Source organism: Balaenoptera borealis, assembly GCF_965194805.1.
Source record: "Balaenoptera borealis genome assembly, chromosome: 19".
In the NCBI taxonomy this organism is placed as follows: Eukaryota; Metazoa; Chordata; class Mammalia; order Artiodactyla; family Balaenopteridae; genus Balaenoptera; species Balaenoptera borealis.
In genome coordinates this window covers 55,556,990-55,578,202 of record NC_138878.1, presented here as the reverse complement: position 1 = coordinate 55,578,202, position 21,213 = coordinate 55,556,990, and the positions used below count along the sequence as shown (strand labels likewise).

General features: G+C 51.5%; 1 protein-coding gene across 1 annotated transcript; it reads left to right on the top strand.

The window, feature by feature from the left end:
- The first annotated feature begins 18,058 nt into the window (after positions 1-18,058).
- Positions 18,059-20,463, top strand: LGALS7 (galectin 7). The gene is made up of 4 exons (XM_082367502.1): positions 18,059-18,180; positions 18,598-18,686; positions 19,451-19,652; positions 20,278-20,463. The coding sequence occupies exons 1-4, from the start codon at positions 18,166-18,168 to the stop codon at positions 20,389-20,391; spliced, it is 420 nt and encodes a 139-aa protein (XP_082223628.1). The 5' UTR covers positions 18,059-18,165; the 3' UTR covers positions 20,392-20,463.
- The last annotated feature ends 750 nt before the right edge of the window (positions 20,464-21,213 follow it).

Genomic DNA, 21,213 nt, shown 5'->3' with positions numbered 1-21,213 from the left:
GAAGACAAGAAGAACCTCCCTGGAGGCAGAACCAGAACCAGTCTTTGATCTTCATGTCCAGTGGGCTTGACCTTTGCTATGGACTAGTGTCTGCTGCACGTTGCCCTGTTTCCCGTTTCCTGAATAAGAATGCCTTCACCTTAGTTTATTGGGTGTCTAGGGCCAGCCTTGGCTGGGCGTGACAAAGAGGACTGTGTGTGTCTTCCACCAAAATCCTGGCCTCTGGGCTGGACACAGTAACCAGATGGGCGCTTAGGGTTGTCTCCATTGGAAGAGGAGGTGAGTGGTCTGGGGAGGGGAAGAAGAGGACAGATGAATGTTATTGTAGACAAAGGGGTGGCCTGTAACAGGGAGCACCAGCTGACCACCCAATACCCACTGTCACTTTCTTTCTTAATCAGACTCCTGACTCAGTCCAGGACGGCCATGTGGCTGTTGCATTTCCCCGGGTTCCAGTTACTTTTGTTGTGAAGCCAATTACCCCAACGCTTTGCGGCTTAAAACAGCCATTGTGTGTGTGGGGGCTCATGGCTTCTGTAGGTCAAGGGTTCGGACAGGGCACAGAGGGAATGGCTTGTCTTAAGGTTCCATGGTATCTGGGCAACCTCTGTTACTACGGGGCTGGGATCATCTGGGTGACCTGCACACAGCCTTCCTAGGAAGCCTGTGCATCTTCAGAGTAGCCAGACCTCCTTCACGGCAGCTCAGGGCTCCAAAAGCCAGTGCCCTTTCAGCTCACCAGATGAAAGCTGCCTCCTCTTTTCTAACCTGCTCTGGGAAGTCATGCCAAATCTCTTCAGGCTACATTCTATTTGTTATGAGTGAACAACTGAGGTTGGCCTGCATTTAAGCCTCCACCTCATGGTAGCAGAAGTGCCAAAGAATTGGTGGAGGTATTTTTGGTATTAATTTCATACTTTTGTTATTTTTTTTTATGATTTAATTTAATTTTTATTTTTTTGGCTGTGTTGGGTCTTCGTTGCGGTGCGCGGGCTTCTCATTGCACTGCGGTGGCTTCTCTTGTTGCGGAGCACGGGCTCTAGGTGCGCGGGCTTCAGTAGTTGCAGCACGCGGGCTCAGTAGTTGTAGCTCGTGGGTTTAGTTGCCCCACGGCATGTGGGGTCTTCCCGGACCAGGGATCGAACCTGTGTCTCCTGCAGTGGCAGGCGGATTCTTAACCACTGCGCCACCAGGGAAGTCCCTTGTTATTTTATTTTATTTTTTTCAAGAAATATTAGCTATTTTTATTGTTGCTCTTGAAGATTCTCAGAAGACAAACATGACCCCATTCCCAATTTATTTTTAAGAATTTATTTCCAGACAACACATGGATTTAGCAGGGAAAGAAATGAATGCTATTAGAGTTATTTCCTATATTTTAATTATTTTCCACTGCCCACAGGTGTGCCTCAAGTTTTAAAAGCAGAATGAAGAGCAGAAGCCACACAAGGACCCCCCATATGGGTTTCTCGTTGTCTTAGTTCAGGCTGCTATACCAAAAATACCATAGACTGGATGGCTTAAACAGCAAACATTTTGTACAGTTCTGGAGGCTGGCAAGTCTAAGATCAAAGTGCCTACAGACTCGGTGTCTAGTAAGGGCCTGTTTCCTAGTTCATAGGTGGCCATCCTCTCACTTTGTCCTCACAGGGCAGAAAGGGGAAGGGAGCTCTTTGGGGTCTCTTTTATAACAGCATTAATCCCATTCATGAGGGCTCCACGCTCAGGACCTAATCACCTCCCAAAGGCCTCACCTCCTAATATCATCACATTGGGGGTTAGATAGCATATAGATGGGTCTTGTTTTTGTATCCATTCAGCAAGCCTGTGTCTTTTCGTTGGAGCATTTAATCCATTCACGTTTAAGGTGGTTATTGATATGTATGTTCCTATGACCATTTTCTTAATTGTTTTGGGTTTGTTTTTGTAGGTCCTTTTCTTCTCTTGTGTTTCCCACTTAGAGAAGTTCCTTTAGCATTTGTTGTAGAGCTGGTTTGGTGGTGCTGAATTCTCTTAGCTTTTGCTTGTCTGTAAAGCTTTTGATTTCTCCATCAAATCTAAATGAGATCCTTGCTGGGTAGAGTAATCTTGGTTGTAGTTTCTTCCCTTTCATCACTTTAAGTATATCATGCCACTCCCTTCTGGCTTGTAGAGTTTCTGCTGAGAAATCAGCTGTTAACCTTATGGGAGTTCCCTTGTATGTTATTTGCCATTTTTCCCTTGCTGCTTTCAATAATTTTTCTTTGTCTCTAATTTTTGCCCACTTGATTACTATGTGTCTCGGTGTGTTTCTCCTTGGATTTATCCTGTATGGGACTCGCTGCGCTTCCTGGACTTGGGTGGTTATTTCCTTTCCCATGTTAGGGAAGTTTTTGACTATAATCTCTTCAAATATTTTCTCGGGTCCTTTCTCTCTCTCTTCTCCTTCTGGGACCCCTATAATGCGAATGTTGTTGTGTTTAATGTTGTCCCAGAGGTCTCTCAGGGTGTCTTCATTTCTTTTCATTCTTTTTTCTTTATTCTGTTCTGCAGCCGTGAATTCCACCATTCTGTCTTCCAGGTCACTTACCCGTTCTTCTGCCTCAGTTATTCTTCTATTGATTCTTTCTAGTGTTGTTTTCATTTCAGTTATTATATTGTTCATCTCTGTTTGTTTGTTCTTTAATTCTTCTAGGTCTTTGTTAAACATTTCTTGCATCTTCTCCATCTTTGCCTCCATTCTTATTCCGAGGTCCTGGATCATCTTCACTATCAATATTCTGAATTCTTTTTCTGGAAGGTTGCCTATCTCCACTTCATTTAGTTGTTTTTCTGGAGTTTTATCTTGTTCCTTCATCTGGTATATAGCCCTCTGCCTTTTCATCTTGTCTATCTTTCTGTGAATGTCCCCTTGTTATTTTTTAATCAAAGTTATTCATGCACATAGTCTACAGATTCAAATAGTGGGTAAACAACATCTTTCCTCCCACCCATCTGTCCACTTCTCCAGCCCAACATAGCTCTTTTAAAAAGAATGATTATTATTATTTTGGCCTCGTCGTGCATGCGGGATCTTAGTTCCCCAACCAGGGATCAAACCCGTGCCCCCTGCAGCGGAAGTGCAGAGTCTTAACCACTGGACCAGCAGGGAAGTCCCCTGGTCGGTGTATTTTAAAACCACTACATCCACTTCCCTTTGTAACCACAGGTAGCTAAATGCATGTAAGTGGATATTCTGTGTGGGGCTTCTGGAAAATTCTTTGCAGGAAACTGACCCAGCAGCAGAAGAGCCATTTGACCCTCCACCTTCCTCGTCCTTCCTGTCTGAAACATACCATGATCAGAAATTTTGGTCAGGAAGTAAAACCTGTACCTGCAGACAGAATAATGTTCGTCGTGACCCAGAGGTTGTACTGAGTCCTTTTTCTCTCCAAGTTTAATATGGCCAAAAATATACATGCATAACATTTAAAGACACAGTTTTACAAAGCTTGGGGTGAAAGAACACTAGTTTTCTCCCCACCCACCTCCTCATTTCCCCTTCAGGAGAGGCAAAGCAATTTTAGCTGGATCTTTCCCTCCATAGCTGTAAATAATCTACTTATTGCTACTTCTGGATCTTTCTGTTGGGGCATTATGTATTGAGACACCCACTAAAGAGGAAGAGGATGTAGCTTTCTTTCATTTCCTCACCTCCTCCCTCTCACTGTGTACGTGTGCCCTCTTACTATTTACCAAGAGACTTACAAAGTCATTTTGGTTAGATCAGTGGTCAGTGTTTACATTCCTGTGACTCTGTTGGCACCATTCACCAGCCAGCCATGTGGTGTATCCGTGAAGGGTTCTCCTTTTTGCATATCTTTATGTTTTTCCTGGAGTTAATGATCATCCTATTTTGTATTTGTTTCATTTTGTCTTATGAAAACGTACTCATATGTACTTCTTTTGAACTGGAATCCTGAGTTCTCTGTCCCTTGACAAAATCTCTCAATACATTCAGATGCACCCAACTTTCTATTCGTTTCACTTTCGTGGAGATTTTGCCCCTAGCTGTCCTTTACGCCAGCCCTCCCTTTCCTTCCCAATGGAAAGGTGGTTGAAGTCCCCAGGTAGTTGTCTCTGTGTACAGCTGTCACCTCTCAGCCTCCCATTTTTTTTTGTTTTTTAATTCAAGACCCATTTATTCTCTAGTTCAGCCCACATGGAGACACCCTCCTTGAAAAGGCGTTAGATCCTTCCATTCACTTTAAGACCTTATGCTGAAAACACGTGTTCCAAGGTTTCAACTATGAGATCCACATTCTTAAAGCACTAATTCTTAAACCTCATCTAGATCTCTCCCCTTGGATGGGGGCAGATGACCCAAACACAGCGAAGAACAGCTCAGGACTGTGGGCTCTGCTCGCCCAGAAGACCTTGTAGCTTCCCTGACCACCCGGCTGCAGCCAGGATTAGGGCCCTGAGACGAGGGGCGTCTGGTGGGTTACCGCCACCGCAGATGGGACACGCTTCCTTCGGGCGCCTTCCTGCCACCACCGGCCCCAACTCCTGTCCTCTTCACTAGGCTGGCTGTCACCTTTAGTTTCTCTGGAGTTTGGGGATTCCAGACGGTCTCTGCTCACACTTCTTCTGTATCCCGCCTGCTGCCTCAGCACTGCTGAGCCACACCAAGGGGGAAAAGCACACAGAACTGCTTTGCAACACACCAACGTTCCACACACAAGTTATTTTATAAGCCTGCGGGTTCTTTTTTATCAGAGGACATTCCCAAGGCCGTGACCTCCCCCGGCTCCCCACTGCCCTTGCCAGCCCACTGGAGGGCCGTGGCCGAGGTGCTGAGTTGGCACACCCCCCTGGCTCCACCCGGCGCGCTCTCCTGGAGAACTGAGGGCGGTGCCCTGGGCGCATCAGCATCTGTCCCGAAGCCAGTCCTAGAGTGACAAGAGCCACACCTGCAGGTCTCTTCCACTGACCAGCGCACAGGACCGAGCTGGGCGCACCGACCTTGGTCCGGACTGTGTCGGCTGGTCATTCTTGCCGAGGTTCACAGGCCAACAGCCGCTGTCCTCCCTTCCCTGCTCATCACCGCACCAGCGGCTCACTCCTGCCTGCTGCCGTCACACGCCTGGCAACCTCGTGTTCCGGGGCCAGCCGAGAACTGAGACCCCAGCAGGCCCCTTAGTTCCCAATAGGCAAACTCCGCATCAAACTACTGCTGTCTAGCCGTGTTCTCGAGGCTTCAGAGCCGGGAAAGTGCGGAGAGCAGAGCAAGCCGCGGAGCCCCCAGGCCCGGACCCGCGATGCTCCGCGGAGGCGCCGGAACCTCGCTGCGGGCCCCCCCCCAAAACAAGCGGCCTCTGCGCCCACCTGTCTCGCGGACCTGGGCGCACCTCCGGCCACCGCGGCCCAGGACGGAGGCGCGGGGCTCAGCCGGCCGGCGGCGGGCGCTGGGGCGGGCGGGGACCCGGGCTGCAGCCCCGAGGCAGCGCGGACCCGCCAGGCCCACCTCCGTTCCCGCTGCCCGGAAAGCCTGCCTCCCATTTTTTGTCCCACCTCCAGAAGCACCTGGTGCCATGGATTCCCGAGCTGTTTGGTGGTTCTGAATTCAATGAGTTTCTTCTATAGTTTTCCAACTCCAGCCTAGGATTCAATGTCTGGGGTTTACTAAGAGGTTACCACATATCCAGTACCTAAATTTGTCTTCGCTCTCCTTTTCTTTGTCCCTGAGGGTTTACAACTTTTAAAAATCCTTTAAAACATAGTGGTTAAGGGCCAGAGGCCTGGGATCATTTTTTTGGCGCTGCATTCCCTCACTACGTGATCCGCAGACAGTTGCTTTTCTCGTTATGTCAGTAAAACAGGGGTGACAGCAGTCCCTACCCCATAGACTCAATTAGATGACAGTGAGAAACTAAAGGGTGAATGTTGCTCAAGTGCCTAGAGCTGTGTGACACACACCAGGATATGCCATTTGCATGGGAGTAGCTGCTGCTAGTGGGTTTAGGAAGGGAGCCACATTCAAGTGACACATTCTCCAAGCTTGATGTGTCAGCCACATACATTCAGATGACATTTTTGCCTGACCAAACTTGATCTAGTATTTTGTCTAGCTGAGTTCCTTTCCTATTTTTCTTGCCTGGCAGGGCTATAGATATTCAAATGACACAAAGGGTCCACACATCTTCTGTCTTGCCTGACTTTGTTTTTTGTTTTTTAATTAATTACTTAATTAATTAATTTCTTTATTTTGGGCTGTGTTGGGTCCTTATTGCTATGCGCGGGCTTTCTCAAGTAGCAGCGAGCGGGGGCTACTCTTCGTTGCGGTGCACGGGCTCCTCATTGCAGTGGCTTCTCTTGCTGTGGAGCACGGGCTCTAGGCACGTGGGCTTCAGTAGTTGTGGCTCAGGGGCTCTAGAGCACAGGCTCAGTAGTTGTGGCGCACGGGCTTAGTTGCTCCGCGGCATGTGGGATCTTCCCGGACCAGGGCTCGAACCTGTGTTCCCTGCATTGGTAGGCGGATTCTTAACCACTGCACCGCCAGGGAAGTCCCTGTATACACATTTAAATGTTTTCCGTGATCCTGGAGCCCTCATAAGGAAATAAACGCAAAGAAACAGCTAAACCTTCAAGCTAAGAACAATAAAAGCAATTGTGGAAAAGTAACTAATATGTGGGGAGGCTAAAGGAAGATAAGAATTGTTTTAACAAGGCCTGTTTTCATTGAGCTCTCTAGGTCTCAGCTTGCTGATAAAAATGTTACTTTCCTTGGGTACAAGTAGGGTGTCTTTCTCGTAGCAGTTTTTATCTCCTGTTTTCAGGAGAAAAGGGGAGATTAGAATGCCCTTCCTGTATTTGCTGCTTTTCAAGTGCTTTTAGCTCAAAATAATCCTCATGCCAAAGGGGCATATTCTGTTGGTGGTGGTGGTGTTTAATATCTATTTATTTAGGCTGTGCCAGGTCTTCACTGTGGCATGCGGGATCTTCGTTGCAGCATGCAAACTCTTAGTTGTGGCATGCGGGATCTGGTTCCCTGACCAGGGATCGAACCCAGGCCCCCTGCATTGGGAGAGTGGGGTCTTACCCACTGGACCGCCAAGGAAGTCCCAAAGGGTAATATCTTGGGTGGCATATTTGTCACCCTTCAACACACACACACACATATTTACATCCATCTTTCTTTCTCTTTTATGTGTATATAATACTCATCAGTCACAGAGGGCAAGTAGGACTCCACTCATACAAGGTACCCGGAACAGTCAAATTCGCAGAGACAGGAAGTAGCATGGTGGTGGCCAGGGGGTGGGGACAGGGGAACAAGGAGCCAGTGTTTAGTGGGGACAGGTTTCAGTTGGGGAAGGAGAAAAAGTTCTGGGGTTGGATGGTGGTGAGGGTTGCACAACAATGTGAATGTACTTGAGGTCACTGAACTGTACATTTAACACAGGGTTATAATGGTAAATTCCATGGTTTTCTATTTTAACACAATTTAAAAAAACTTTAAAAAATAATCCTCTCCAAAAAAAACCCAACTCATGCAATCATTACTTCAAATGGATACTTCCAATTCCAGTCCTCCTCTTCTGCCTTCCTTTCCTCCTTCCGCTGAGCACCTGGGTGCTCCAGCTGTTATGCTGGTGAGTAAGTGCTGCCTCTGGGGGGTGGGGGGCCCACAGGGTGGGGCGAGGGGGCTGAGGGGGCGCCCCTCCCCCAGGGCTGGGTCAGCTGGGGTGTCAGAGGGAGTCGGGCAGGAGGGCGCTCAGCAGAGGCTGGCCCTCAGGAGGGGGGCGAGGAGGGCGGCGGGACAGAGGGGAGCGCAGCCCCGACGTGGGAGGAGATGTCTGGGCAGGGTTGAGGGTCCCTGAGAGGTCCTGGAGCCCAGCGGGGGTGGGGGGCGTCTCCGGGGGGAGGAAATGCCCTGTGGGTGTCAGCGATGGAAGGAAGTCCAGAGCTGCTCTCTCCCTGTCAGAGGAGGGACGTATAGATGTGGACCAAAGAAATGGGCCGTGAAGCCTGTGACATCGGACTGGAATTGGAAGTATCCGTTTGAAGTAATGATTGCATGAGTTGGGGTTTTTCTGGAGAGGATTATTTTTTAAAGTTTTTTAAAATTGTGTTAAAATAGAAAACCATGGAATTTACCATTATAACCCTGTGTTAAATGTACAGTTCAGTGACCTCAAGTACATTCACATTGTTGTGCAACCCTCACCACCATCCAACCCCAGAACTTTTTCTCCTTCCCCAACTGAAACCTGTCCCCACTAAACACTGGCTCCTTGTTCCCCTGTCCCCACCCCCTGGCCACCACCATGCTACTTCCTGTCTCTGCGAATTTGACTGTTCCGGGTACCTTGTATGAGTGGAGTCCTACTTGCCCTCTGTGACTGATGAGTATTATATACACATAAAAGAGAAAGAAAGATGGATGTAAATATGTGTGTGTGTGTGTTGAAGGGTGACAAATATGCCACCCAAGATATTACCCTTTGGGACTTCCTTGGCGGTCCAGTGGGTAAGACCCCACTCTCCCAATGCAGGGGGCCTGGGTTCGATCCCTGGTCAGGGAACCAGATCCCGCATGCCACAACTAAGAGTTTGCATGCTGCAACGAAGATCCCGCATGCCACAGTGAAGACCTGGCACAGCCTAAATAAATAGATATTAAACACCACCACCACCAACAGAATATGCCCCTTTGGCATGAGGATTATTTTGAGCTAAAAGCACTTGAAAAGCAGCAAATACAGGAAGGGCATTCTAATCTCCCCTTTTCTCCTGAAAACAGGAGATAAAAACTGCTACGAGAAAGACACCCTACTTGTACCCAAGGAAAGTAACATTTTTATCAGCAAGCTGAGACCTAGAGAGCTCAATGAAAACAGGCCTTGTTAAAACAATTCTTATCTTCCTTTAGCCTCCCCACATATTAGTTACTTTTCCACAATTGCTTTTATTGTTCTTAGCTTGAAGGTTTAGCTGTTTCTTTGCGTTTATTTCCTTATGAGGGCTCCAGGATCACGGAAAACATTTAAATGTGTATACAGGGACTTCCCTGGCGGTGCAGTGGTTAAGAATCCGCCTACCAATGCAGGGAACACAGGTTCGAGCCCTGGTCCGGGAAGATCCCACATGCCGCGGAGCAACTAAGCCCGTGCGCCACAACTACTGAGCCTGTGCTCTAGAGCCCCTGAGCCACAACTACTGAAGCCCACGTGCCTAGAGCCCGTGCTCCACAGCAAGAGAAGCCACTGCAATGAGGAGCCCGTGCACCGCAACGAAGAGTAGCCCCCGCTCGCTGCTACTTGAGAAAGCCCGCGCATAGCAATAAGGACCCAACACAGCCCAAAATAAAGAAATTAATTAATTAAGTAATTAATTAAAAAACAAAAAACAAAGTCAGGCAAGACAGAAGATGTGTGGACCCTTTGTGTCATTTGAATATCTATAGCCCTGCCAGGCAAGAAAAATAGGAAAGGAACTCAGCTAGACAAAATACTAGATCAAGTTTGGTCAGGCAAAAATGTCATCTGAATGTATGTGGCTGACACATCAAGCTTGGAGAATGTGTCACTTGAATGTGGCTCCCTTCCTAAACCCACTAGCAGCAGCTACTCCCATGCAAATGGCATATCCTGGTGTGTGTCACACAGCTCTAGGCACTTGAGCAACATTCACCCTTTAGTTTCTCACTGTCATCTAATTGAGTCTATGGGGTAGGGACTGCTGTCACCCCTGTTTTACTGACATAACGAGAAAAGCAACTGTCTGCGGATCACGTAGTGAGGGAATGCAGCGCCAAAAAAATGATCCCAGGCCTCTGGCCCTTAACCACTATGTTTTAAAGGATTTTTAAAAGTTGTAAACCCTCAGGGACAAAGAAAAGGAGAGCGAAGACAAATTTAGGTACTGGATATGTGGTAACCTCTTAGTAAACCCCAGACATTGAATCCTAGGCTGGAGTTGGAAAACTATAGAAGAAACTCATTGAATTCAGAACCACCAAACAGCTCGGGAATCCATGGCACCAGGTGCTTCTGGAGGTGGGACAAAAAATGGGAGGCAGGCTTTCCGGGCAGCGGGAACGGAGGTGGGCCTGGCGGGTCCGCGCTGCCTCGGGGCTGCAGCCCGGGTCCCCGCCCGCCCCAGCGCCCGCCGCCGGCCGGCTGAGCCCCGCGCCTCCGTCCTGGGCCGCGGTGGCCGGAGGTGCGCCCAGGTCCGCGAGACAGGTGGGCGCAGAGGCCGCTTGTTTTGGGGGGGGGCCCGCAGCGAGGTTCCGGCGCCTCCGCGGAGCATCGCGGGTCCGGGCCTGGGGGCTCCGCGGCTTGCTCTGCTCTCCGCACTTTCCCGGCTCTGAAGCCTCGAGAACACGGCTAGACAGCAGTAGTTTGATGCGGAGTTTGCCTATTGGGAACTAAGGGGCCTGCTGGGGTCTCAGTTCTCGGCTGGCCCCGGAACACGAGGTTGCCAGGCGTGTGACGGCAGCAGGCAGGAGTGAGCCGCTGGTGCGGTGATGAGCAGGGAAGGGAGGACAGCGGCTGTTGGCCTGTGAACCTCGGCAAGAATGACCAGCCGACACAGTCCGGACCAAGGTCGGTGCGCCCAGCTCGGTCCTGTGCGCTGGTCAGTGGAAGAGACCTGCAGGTGTGGCTCTTGTCACTCTAGGACTGGCTTCGGGACAGATGCTGATGCGCCCAGGGCACCGCCCTCAGTTCTCCAGGAGAGCGCGCCGGGTGGAGCCAGGGGGGTGTGCCAACTCAGCACCTCGGCCACGGCCCTCCAGTGGGCTGGCAAGGGCAGTGGGGAGCCGGGGGAGGTCACGGCCTTGGGAATGTCCTCTGATAAAAAAGAACCCGCAGGCTTATAAAATAACTTGTGTGTGGAACGTTGGTGTGTTGCAAAGCAGTTCTGTGTGCTTTTCCCCCTTGGTGTGGCTCAGCAGTGCTGAGGCAGCAGGCGGGATACAGAAGAAGTGTGAGCAGAGACCGTCTGGAATCCCCAAACTCCAGAGAAACTAAAGGTGACAGCCAGCCTAGTGAAGAGGACAGGAGTTGGGGCCGGTGGTGGCAGGAAGGCGCCCGAAGGAAGCGTGTCCCATCTGCGGTGGCGGTAACCCACCAGACGCCCCTCGTCTCAGGGCCCTAATCCTGGCTGCAGCCGGGTGGTCAGGGAAGCTACAAGGTCTTCTGGGCGAGCAGAGCCCACAGTCCTGAGCTGTTCTTCGCTGTGTTTGGGTCATCTGCCCCCATCCAAGGGGAGAGATCTAGATGAGGTTTAAGAATTAGTGCTTTAAGAATGTGGATCTCATAGTTGAAACCTTGGAACACGTGTTTTCAGCACAAGGTCTTAAAGTGAATGGAAGGATCTAACACCTTTTCAAGGAGGGTGTCTCCATGTGGGCTGAACTAGAGAATAAATGGGTCTTGAATTAAAAAACAAAAAAAAATGGGAGGCTGAGAGGTGACAGCTGTACACAGAGACAACTACCTGGGGACTTCAACCACCTTTCCATTGGGAAGGAAAGGGAGGGCTGGCGTAAAGGACAGCTAGGGGCAAAATCTCCACGAAAGTGAAACGAATAGAAAGTTGGGTGCATCTGAATGTATTGAGAGATTTTGTCAAGGGACAGAGAACTCAGGATTCCAGTTCAAAAGAAGTACATATGAGTACGTTTTCATAAGACAAAATGAAACAAATACAAAATAGGATGATCATTAACTCCAGGAAAAACATAAAGATATGCAAAAAGGAGAACCCTTCACGGATACACCACATGGCTGGCTGGTGAATGGTGCCAACAGAGTCACAGGAACGTAAACACTGACCACTGATCTAACCAAAATGACTTTGTAAGTCTCTTGGTAAATAGTAAGAGGGCACACGTACACAGTGAGAGGGAGGAGGTGAGGAAATGAAAGAAAGCTACATCCTCTTCCTCTTTAGTGGGTGTCTCAATACATAATGCCCCAACAGAAAGATCCAGAAGTAGCAATAAGTAGATTATTTACAGCTATGGAGGGAAAGATCCAGCTAAAATTGCTTTGCCTCTCCTGAAGGGGAAATGAGGAGGTGGGTGGGGAGAAAACTACTGTTCTTTCACCCCAAGCTTTGTAAAACTGTGTCTTTAAATGTTATGCATGTATATTTTTGGCCATATTAAACTTGGAGAGAAAAAGGACTCAGTACAACCTCTGGGTCACGACGAACATTATTCTGTCTGCAGGTACAGGTTTTACTTCCTGACCAAAATTTCTGATCATGGTATGTTTCAGACAGGAAGGACGAGGAAGGTGGAGGGTCAAATGGCTCTTCTGCTGCTGGGTCAGTTTCCTGCAAAGAATTTTCCAGAAGCCCCACACAGAATATCCACTTACATGCATTTAGCTACCTGTGGTTACAAAGGGAAGTGGATGTAGTGGTTTTAAAATACACCGACCAGGGGACTTCCCTGCTGGTCCAGTGGTTAAGACTCTGCACTTCCGCTGCAGGGGGCACGGGTTTGATCCCTGGTTGGGGAACTAAGATCCCGCATGCACGACGAGGCCAAAATAATAATAATCATTCTTTTTAAAAGAGCTATGTTGGGCTGGAGAAGTGGACAGATGGGTGGGAGGAAAGATGTTGTTTACCCACTATTTGAATCTGTAGACTATGTGCATGAATAACTTTGATTAAAAAATAACAAGGGACTTCCCTGGTGGCACAGTGGTTAAGAAACCGCCTGCCAGTGCAGGAGACACAGGTTCGATCCCTGGTCCGGGAAGACCCCACATGCAGTGGGGCAACTAAACCCACGAGCTACAACTACTGAGCCCGCGTGCTGCAACTACTGAAGCCCGCGCACCTAGAGCCCGTGCTCCGCAACAAGAGAAGCCACCGCAGTGCAATGAGAAGCCCGCGCACCGCAACGAAGACCCAACACAGCCAAAAAAATAAAAATTAAATTAAATCACAAAAAAATAACAAAAGTATGAAGTTAATACCAAAAATACCTCCACCAATTCTTTGGCACTTCTGCTACCATGAAGTGGAGGCTTAAATGCAGGCCAACCTCAGTTGTTCACTCATAACAAATAGAATGTAGCCTGAAGAGATTTGGCATGACTTCCCAGAGCAGGTTAGAAAAGAGGAGGCAGCTTTCATCTGGTGAGCTGAAAGGGCACTGGCTTTTGGAGCCCTGAGCTGCCGTGAAGGAGGTCTGGCTACTCTGAAGATGCACAGGCTTCCTAGGAAGGCTGTGTGCAGGTCACCCAGATGATCCCAGCCCCGTAGTAACAGAGGTTGCCCAGATACCATGGAACCTTAAGACAAGCCATTCCCTCTGTGCCCTGTCCGAACCCTTGACCTACAGAAGCCATGAGCCCCCACACACACAATGGCTGTTTTAAGCCGCAAAGCGTTGGGGTAATTGGCTTCACAACAAAAGTAACTGGAACCCGGGGAAATGCAACAGCCACATGGCCGTCCTGGACTGAGTCAGGAGTCTGATTAAGAAAGAAAGTGACAGTGGGTATTGGGTGGTCAGCTGGTGCTCCCTGTTACAGGCCACCCCTTTGTCTACAATAACATTCATCTGTCCTCTTCTTCCCCTCCCCAGACCACTCACCTCCTCTTCCAATGGAGACAACCCTAAGCGCCCATCTGGTTACTGTGTCCAGCCCAGAGGCCAGGATTTTGGTGGAAGACACACACAGTCCTCTTTGTCACGCCCAGCCAAGGCTGGCCCTAGACACCCAATAAACTAAGGTGAAGGCATTCTTATTCAGGAAACGGGAAACAGGGCAACGTGCAGCAGACACTAGTCCATAGCAAAGGTCAAGCCCACTGGACATGAAGATCAAAGACTGGTTCTGGTTCTGCCTCCAGGGAGGTTCTTCTTGTCTTCACTGCTTTCCAAGGCCTCATCTGGGGGGTAGGGATGTTGGAGAGGATGCTCTTTTTGGGAACCACGGTAGCCCGGATTCTGTAACATCAGAACCCCAAGTTTGATTTATTCCCCCACCATTTTGAAAATGTTCACACTTACAGAAAAGTTAAAAGAAGAGGACAATGAACACCTGCAGAGACGTCATCTAGGCTCCCAGGTGCGTTCATATTTCCCACATCTGCCATTTCTCTCTGGGAGCCATTGGAAGGCAAGTTGCACACATCATGACACTTCACCCCTAAATACTTCAGTGTGCAGTTTTTTTTAAATTTTTTTGGCTGCACCAGGTCTTCTTTGCAGCAGGGGGGATCTAGTTCCCTGACCAGGTATCAAACCCGGGCCCCCTGCATTGGGAGCGCGGCGTCTTAAACTGGACCACCAGGGAAGTCCCTTCAGTGTGCATTTTTGAAGCATAATTCTCCTATATAACCACAGTACAAATCACACCTAAAAATACTAACATAAATTTAATCATGTAATTATTAGCTCACACGGACACCTCCATTTCCAGTCCAATGTCACAGGGTTCACGGCCCATTTCTTTGGTGCACATCTATACGTCCCTCCTCTGACAGGGAGAGAGCAGCTCTGGGCTTCCTTCCATCGCTGACACCCACATGGCATTTCCTGCCCCCGGGGAAGCCCCCCGCCCCCGCTGGGCTCCAGCACCTCTCAGGGACCCTCACCCCTGCCCAGACACCTCCTCCCACGTCGGGGCTGCGCTCCCCTCTGTCCCGCCGCCCTCCTCGCCCCCCTCCTGAGGGCCAGCCTCTGCTGAGCGCCCTCCTCCCCGGCTCCCTCTGACACCCCAGCTGACCCAGCCCTGGGGGAGGGGCGCCCCCTCAGCCCCCTCACCCCACCCTGTGGGCCCCCCACCCCCCAGAGGCAGCACTTACTCACCAGCATAACAGCTGGAGTGCCCAAGTGCTCAGCGGAAGGAGGAAAGGAAGGCAGAAGAGGAGGAGAAACAGCAAATCAGTGTTCTCACAGCGCAAGATGGAAATGTACAAGGTTACTTAGGACTTGGAGAGACAGTGGAAATACTTAAAACTCAACATGTCAAAATCCCACATTCTGATTACAATGTTTAAAGGGGTTTAATGAACTCAGTTTATCAATGGAACCAAATATGACAGCAACTGCTTCTCCTTAGCAAGTGATTGGGTTGATACAATTTACTATATTTATAAATAAAACTGTAAGGTTTCCAGTGGACTTCCTAGCTTCAGAAAAAGGTCACATTTTGGGGAATTCCCTGGTGGTCCGGTGGTCAGGACTCGGTGCTTTCATTGCCGAGGGCCCGGGTTCAATTCCTCATCAGGGGAAACAGATCCCACAAGTCAAGCACAGCAGGGCCAAAAAAAAAGGTCAGATTTTGAAAACATGTCATTTTCCTCATTGGTAAACGAATTTACAAAACCAATCCAGCCCCTGAATTATCTTCACTGTATATGAAAACCAACCCAAAGTCTCCAAGAAGCTGACATGGACAGAGCCTGGGATTTTCCATTCCCACAAACACCGTGGTACACTTAGTACCCTTCGCCCCAGTTACTTCTGAAGGAGGGAAAGCCAGCAAACTCCGCCCGCTGGACAGCACTCTCTTTGTTTTCATGGCAAATGAACTTGGTGGCTCTTAAATGCTGACGAGTGACAGTGTTTCCTGGGGCAGGCGGAGGGGGACTGGCTGTTTCAGGGGCTAAAACTTGATTGGGGTGGTGGTTGCCCAGGTCTGTGTATTGTCAAGGCTCATGGAAGTGTTCTGCTAAAACCTGGATGATTTACGAGCGTGACCTACAGCTCGAGAAAACAAAAAGAGTATTGGGAAATAAGGACATCCACCACTTATTTAGAGGTGAAACAAAAATGCTCCTAAGCATATTATTCCAGAACTGATCGAAGATAATCAACACAAATGAATAAGAATCCAGCCAGGATGCCCATATGTGACTTCTGAGAAAAGAACTAGCAATCAAACTGGCAACAGACTGAATGCAAACATTTGGCCAAACATCCAGGTCAAGTCAGGACTTGCAGGGCGGAAGCATGTGGAGAAATATCCCACCACAATGAGGAAATCAGGGAAAAGATGAGCTAGTGGGATACACAGCAATATACAGAATGAGGTATAGAAAAGGGACACCCTTAGTGATCAGAGTAATGGAGTCCACCATCCTGGGAAACTCTCCACCCGAGTAGATGTTGGTGGTACCACCTCAGACCCCACTGTCCTCTCTATTGAAAGTCCCGATGAGGTGCCCTTGGCACACAGAGCGGCTCCAGCCCAGGCCCTGGCCCGCCCTTGCTGTGAGGCCTTGGTGAGAGGCTGGCCCTCTCTAAGCCTGCTTTCTCCTCTGCCAAATGGGGGTGACTGCAGCCCCCAACGAAAGGCCTAAATGCAGCTGCCCAGCCTCCCTGTCCGAGGCCCTGGCTCCTCCAACTGCCCTAGCTGCGTGGTCAGGGGCCTGGAGGGAGGCTGGGCCGCCCGCGAGGCTGTGGCTCAGGTTCTGAGTCTGCTTGTCTCCACCCAGAGTTTCCGTTCCTGGCTCTGCCCCAGGCCTCTTCTCCCTCTGCCGGGTGGGGCGCCAATGGGGGTGGGGTGCGGGGAGTAGGGCGGTGGAAACGGAGAGGGGGCTGCTAGGAGGGGCTTCTGCCCAGCTCCCCCACCCGCCCGTTCCCTGTCTTCCAGAACCCTCTTTCAGCATTCTCCCTCTGACCCCACCCTTCATACCTGGATTCCTCTTCTGGAGTTTTGGGCTGTGGGGAGTGGAAATGGGCCTGGGTGGAGGGTCCCACTTTTTTCTCTTCCTTGGTCTGGCTGGGGGGAGGGTCCTAGGACACCCCTCCTTCCCCACCCCCTTGTCCTGAACATCGGATGGGAGAGAGGAAGGGTTCTGGGAGGAGGAGGGAGAGAGACTCAAAGGAGAGAAACAGGAACACGTCGGGGGGCGGGGGGACAGAGACACAGGACAGCCAGAGAGACAGAGAGTCAGAGAGACTAGGGCATCCTGGAGACAGAATAAACCAGAGAGAAACGTCCAGAGATCAAGAAAGCCAGAGACACAGTCCCCGTGGTTCTGCACAGCTGTGTTTTTTGGGCAAACTGCTTCTCATTTCTGAGCCTCAGTTTCCTTATCTGTCAAATAAGGGGGATCAATGGCCCTCCCTCAGTGGCCTGTCTGAGATCAGTGGTCTCTCGCACATGCTAGGAAGGCCGGAGGCTTCGTTAATGGCAGCTGTGTTACCTTTTATTCCTTCTTTCACCCATATTAACGGAGCTCTTATGTGTGCCAGCCACTGCACTAGGCACCAGGGAGACAGCCTTGACCATCAGGCAAAATATCCTGCCCCTCTGCGCTCCCTTTTCTATTATTATTGTTGTTGCCATGGTTATTATTATATTACAGAAGCATAAACTGGAATTTCAGTGCAGACACATCCTTAGCCCTAGTCAGCAGGTCCCAACCTGGGAGAGAGGGTCCAGAGTTGCAGCCCACAGCTTAGCCTCTCAGGACTCGAGTTTTCCATGATGAAATGGGCATGAGAGTGTTTTCTCTCTGCCAGGCACCAGGAAGGTAAGGCTGGAGGGATGGTGGCTCAATGAGCCTTCTCTGATGTGTTTTTTTTTTAATAAATTTATTTATTTATTTTTGGCTGCGTTGGGTCTTCGTTGCTGCACACAGGCTTTCTCTAGCTGTGGTGAGCGGGGGCTACTCTTCGTTGCCGTGCACGGGTTTCTCATTGCGGTGGCTTCTCTTGTTGCGGAGCACGGGCTCTAGGCCCGCGGGCTTCAATAGTTGTGGCACACGGGCTCAGTAGCTGTGGCACGCAGGCTCAGTAGTTGCGGCTCGCAGGCTCAGTAGTTGTGGTGCACGAGCTTAGTTGCTCTGAGGCATGTGGGATCTTCCTGGACTAGGGATCGAACCTGTGTCCTCTCCCCTGGCAGGTGGATTCTTAACCACTGCACTGCTAGGGAAGTCCCTATAATGTTATTATTATCGTTATTGTTAACTGTTCCTATCATTATTAGCTCAGAGGAGAGGGACCGTACACCTGGGAATCCTCAGGGATTGCAGGGGTGTCAGAGGCCCTAGAACGAGGGTGCTGGCCAGCATGGCCCCAGGGCCAGGGTCTGTGCCAGGTGTGGGTGGTGGGTGTGGAAAGGGGTGATGGTGAGTCACCAGGGCCAGCCACGCCCTGCTTTTACTTAAGGTCCCAGCAGCCATACCCACCACCACCACTGCCTGTCCGCTGTTCCAGCCATGGCAGGGAGATATGTGAGTGCTTCGGGGGTGTGGAGGTGGGGAGGTTTTGGACCGGAGGCTGCACCGGAATCGGGAAGGGGCTGGGGCTTGGCTGAGGTCTCCTGTTTCAAGGAGAAAGTGGGTGTTCGGGCGTGCTATGACGTTCTGGGCTGTTGTTTCTGGGTTGACCCAATCCATCCCATGCTCCCATCTCCCCCTTGGTGTTTCCCCCTTACTTTCTACCTCTCTGAATATCTTCCTGTTGATTCTTTGTGTTCTGCTCTCCAACGCTTTCCCTACGCCTGGCTCTCTTTCCTTTGCCTCTGTGCCCTTTCTGCTCTCTGATTCTGCTGGTCTGGGTCCTGGTCATGTTCTCCCCGGTGCTGACCCATCTGTCTCTCTCCTCTGCCTCCCTGATCCACTTTGGCCCCCGCACTCCTGCTGCTGCAGAATGTGCCCTACAAGACCTCGCTGCCTGATGGCTTCGAAGTCGGCACCGTGATGCTTGTTCGTGGTGTTGTCCCCAGAGGGGCTGACAGGTGAGACCCCCCAAGCCTCAGCGGTAAGGGGTGGGAGGTCTCCAGGCTCAGCTGACCTCACTTCTTACAGCCCAGAGAACGAAGCCCCAGGCCAACTTTTCCCACCAGGATCTTGGAATCCCCAGGCTATTTCCCACCTTCTGGAATCTGATGTCTTCACTCATTTGTCCCAGGACAGTGTACCTGGGGTCCCTGCATCCTTCTAAGAATCTGGGGGATCCAGGGAAATCCAAGGTTCTTACTTATAATCCTATGACTTCCAGTCTGAGTCTGAAGCAACTGTGGAAAAACAGCCTGTGAGTCAGAGGTGCCCTGGGCACCTGGGAGGCCTCAGCAATCAAACCTATGACTTCCTGGGTCGGGAGCGTCAGGATTTCTGGGAATCTACGATGCCTGGGAATACTGGAGTCCCTGGTGTTGTCCCCAGCCCTCTGGGCATTGGGGGATCAGGAGCACTCTGGCTGGGAACAGGAGAACACTTGGGAACCAGGAGCACCCTGGTCTTCAGGACCAGGACTCCTTGGCAACTCCCAGACTCTGGAAATGAGGGGGACCCAGGCCGTAGTCCAGTGCCCCTCGCCTAGGTGGCTGTGTGTCCAGGTCCCCAGTTGGTTTCTGGATGTCCTGGGATCTGGGCTCCTTGGCCCTCAGTCCACCACCCCTCCTTCACTGGCGTGTGGCTCTCAGGTCCCTGTAAACTTGGATGTGCTCTGGCAATCGGTAAGTCCTCTCTCCGACGCCCCCTCCCATCCGCCACCTACCAGGTTCTACATGAACCTGCTGTGCAGTGAGGAGCCGGAGAGTGAGACCGTCCTGCATTTCAACCCCCGGCTGGATGAATCCACGGTGGTCTTCAACACCCTGAAGTGTGGCGAGTGGGGCCCAGAGGAGCGTGGCTTCGGCATTCCCTTCCAGCGTGGGCAGAAATTCTACCTGCTCCTCCTCGCCAGCAAAAGAGGCTTCAAGGTGCGTCTCTGCCACAGGGGTGGCCGCCAACACCCAGGTCTCTTCCCTTGGCAAGGCCAGGAAGGCCCTTGGCGGAGGTGGGGAGCAAAGGCGCGGCCAAGGCTGGGCAGGGCGTCCCCAGTCCCTCACCTCCCGTGGCGCAAGCGCACTGAGGGCAGGCGTATGGCGGTGGCAAGGACGCGAGAGCAAGAGCCCAAAGGGTGGGTGTCTAGCGGGGAGGCGTGGACATCCCGGACCCTATTCCCTGTCCACTGGCGTCTGACGTAGCGGCTCTGGGGCAGGGGAATGGATGGGTTGGGAGACAGGACCCAAAATAAGTCCCAGCAGGGAGTGGTCGCTGTAGACCCTCCGCCACCCAGGCCGTTCTCCACTTTCAATCTGTGCGTCACAGTGAGGCGGTGGACGCGGGCCCCGCGGAGACCACATCCACCGCCAAAGCTTAAAAAGCACTCCCGTGCCAACAATGAACTCATTGAATCCTCACGGCAAGGGCTTAGAATCAAGAGTAGCCCTTTTCCTTAACGCGGGGTTGCGTGGGTGACGAGGTCACGCAGCGTGGGTACGAGTCGGGAATGACCCCGCAGTCGCCTCGGGAACCCTAAACCCTGTCTCCTCGCCCCTGCAGGTTGTGGTCGCGGACTCGGAATACCACCACTTTGTCTACCGGCTCCCACCAGAGCGCGCGCGCTTGTTGGAGATTGGCGGGGACGTGCAGCTGGAGTTGGTGGAGATCTTCTGAGCCTTCCCAGGAGGGCGGGTGCGGACGGGGTGCAGGGGTCTTGGGTGGCAAATAAAGTCTTAGCTTCTCGTCTGTGCGCCTCCTGTGTGTCTGTGTCTCCTTCACATAGACGAGGATAGCAGGCTCCGGGAGGTGAAGTCACTGACTAAGGGTCACACAGCGATTGCGTGGCCGGGGCGGGTCCTGGCCTGGATCTCCGAGGGCACTTTGTGTCCCTGGAGGCCTGAGGAGGGTCACGATCTGGCGGGGGTGGGGCTTTGGCTTGCCCCCTTGCAGCACTTTGCGAAGCAGCCAGGTGGTAATGAGGTGGGGGGCGACTTTAGGGAAGTTGCAGGGGCCCAAGCCATCCCTTGGCGCCTGCTCCCTGGGTGTAAGGGACCCCCCAATCGGTACGTCTGCAAACAGGTCCCTTGGAGACCCCAGCCTAGTGGAGAAGATGCGTGAATCTCCGGCTCCCCGCGCCGATGCCCGAGGCTTCATGCCTCTCCCCCGCTTCCCCGGCCTCCCGGCGCCTGCAGACAGGTGGCGCAGGGAGGGGCTTGGAAGCCAATCTGGGCGTCGCCGCCCTCTTATCTGTCCCCGAGTTGGGACCGGCCCCGCCAGTTCGCGCCCCGAGGCAGACGCGTACTGCAGCGACACGGGACGCGAAGGGCCGTGCTCCTGTGACCCCGCTGCTGTCTAAAGCGCCGTTCTCACACTTCTTCCTCCTCGGCTCACTCAACTGCCCTGCGACCCCGGCCCTACCCGAGGGATTCTGGAGGGGGAACGGGGAGCGGGGTACATACAGAAGCCCAGTCAGCCCTGAGTACCAGGTGGGGATTT

Bases quoted from the DNA above. Each gene is read 5' to 3' on its own strand.
- LGALS7 (XM_082367502.1), top strand. The intron at 18,687-19,450 runs GTGAGACCCCCC...GCCACCTACCAG, and splicing joins GTCCCCAGAGGGGCTGACAG to GTTCTACATGAACCTGCTGT. The intron at 19,653-20,277 runs GTGCGTCTCTGC...TCGCCCCTGCAG, and splicing joins CCAGCAAAAGAGGCTTCAAG to GTTGTGGTCGCGGACTCGGA.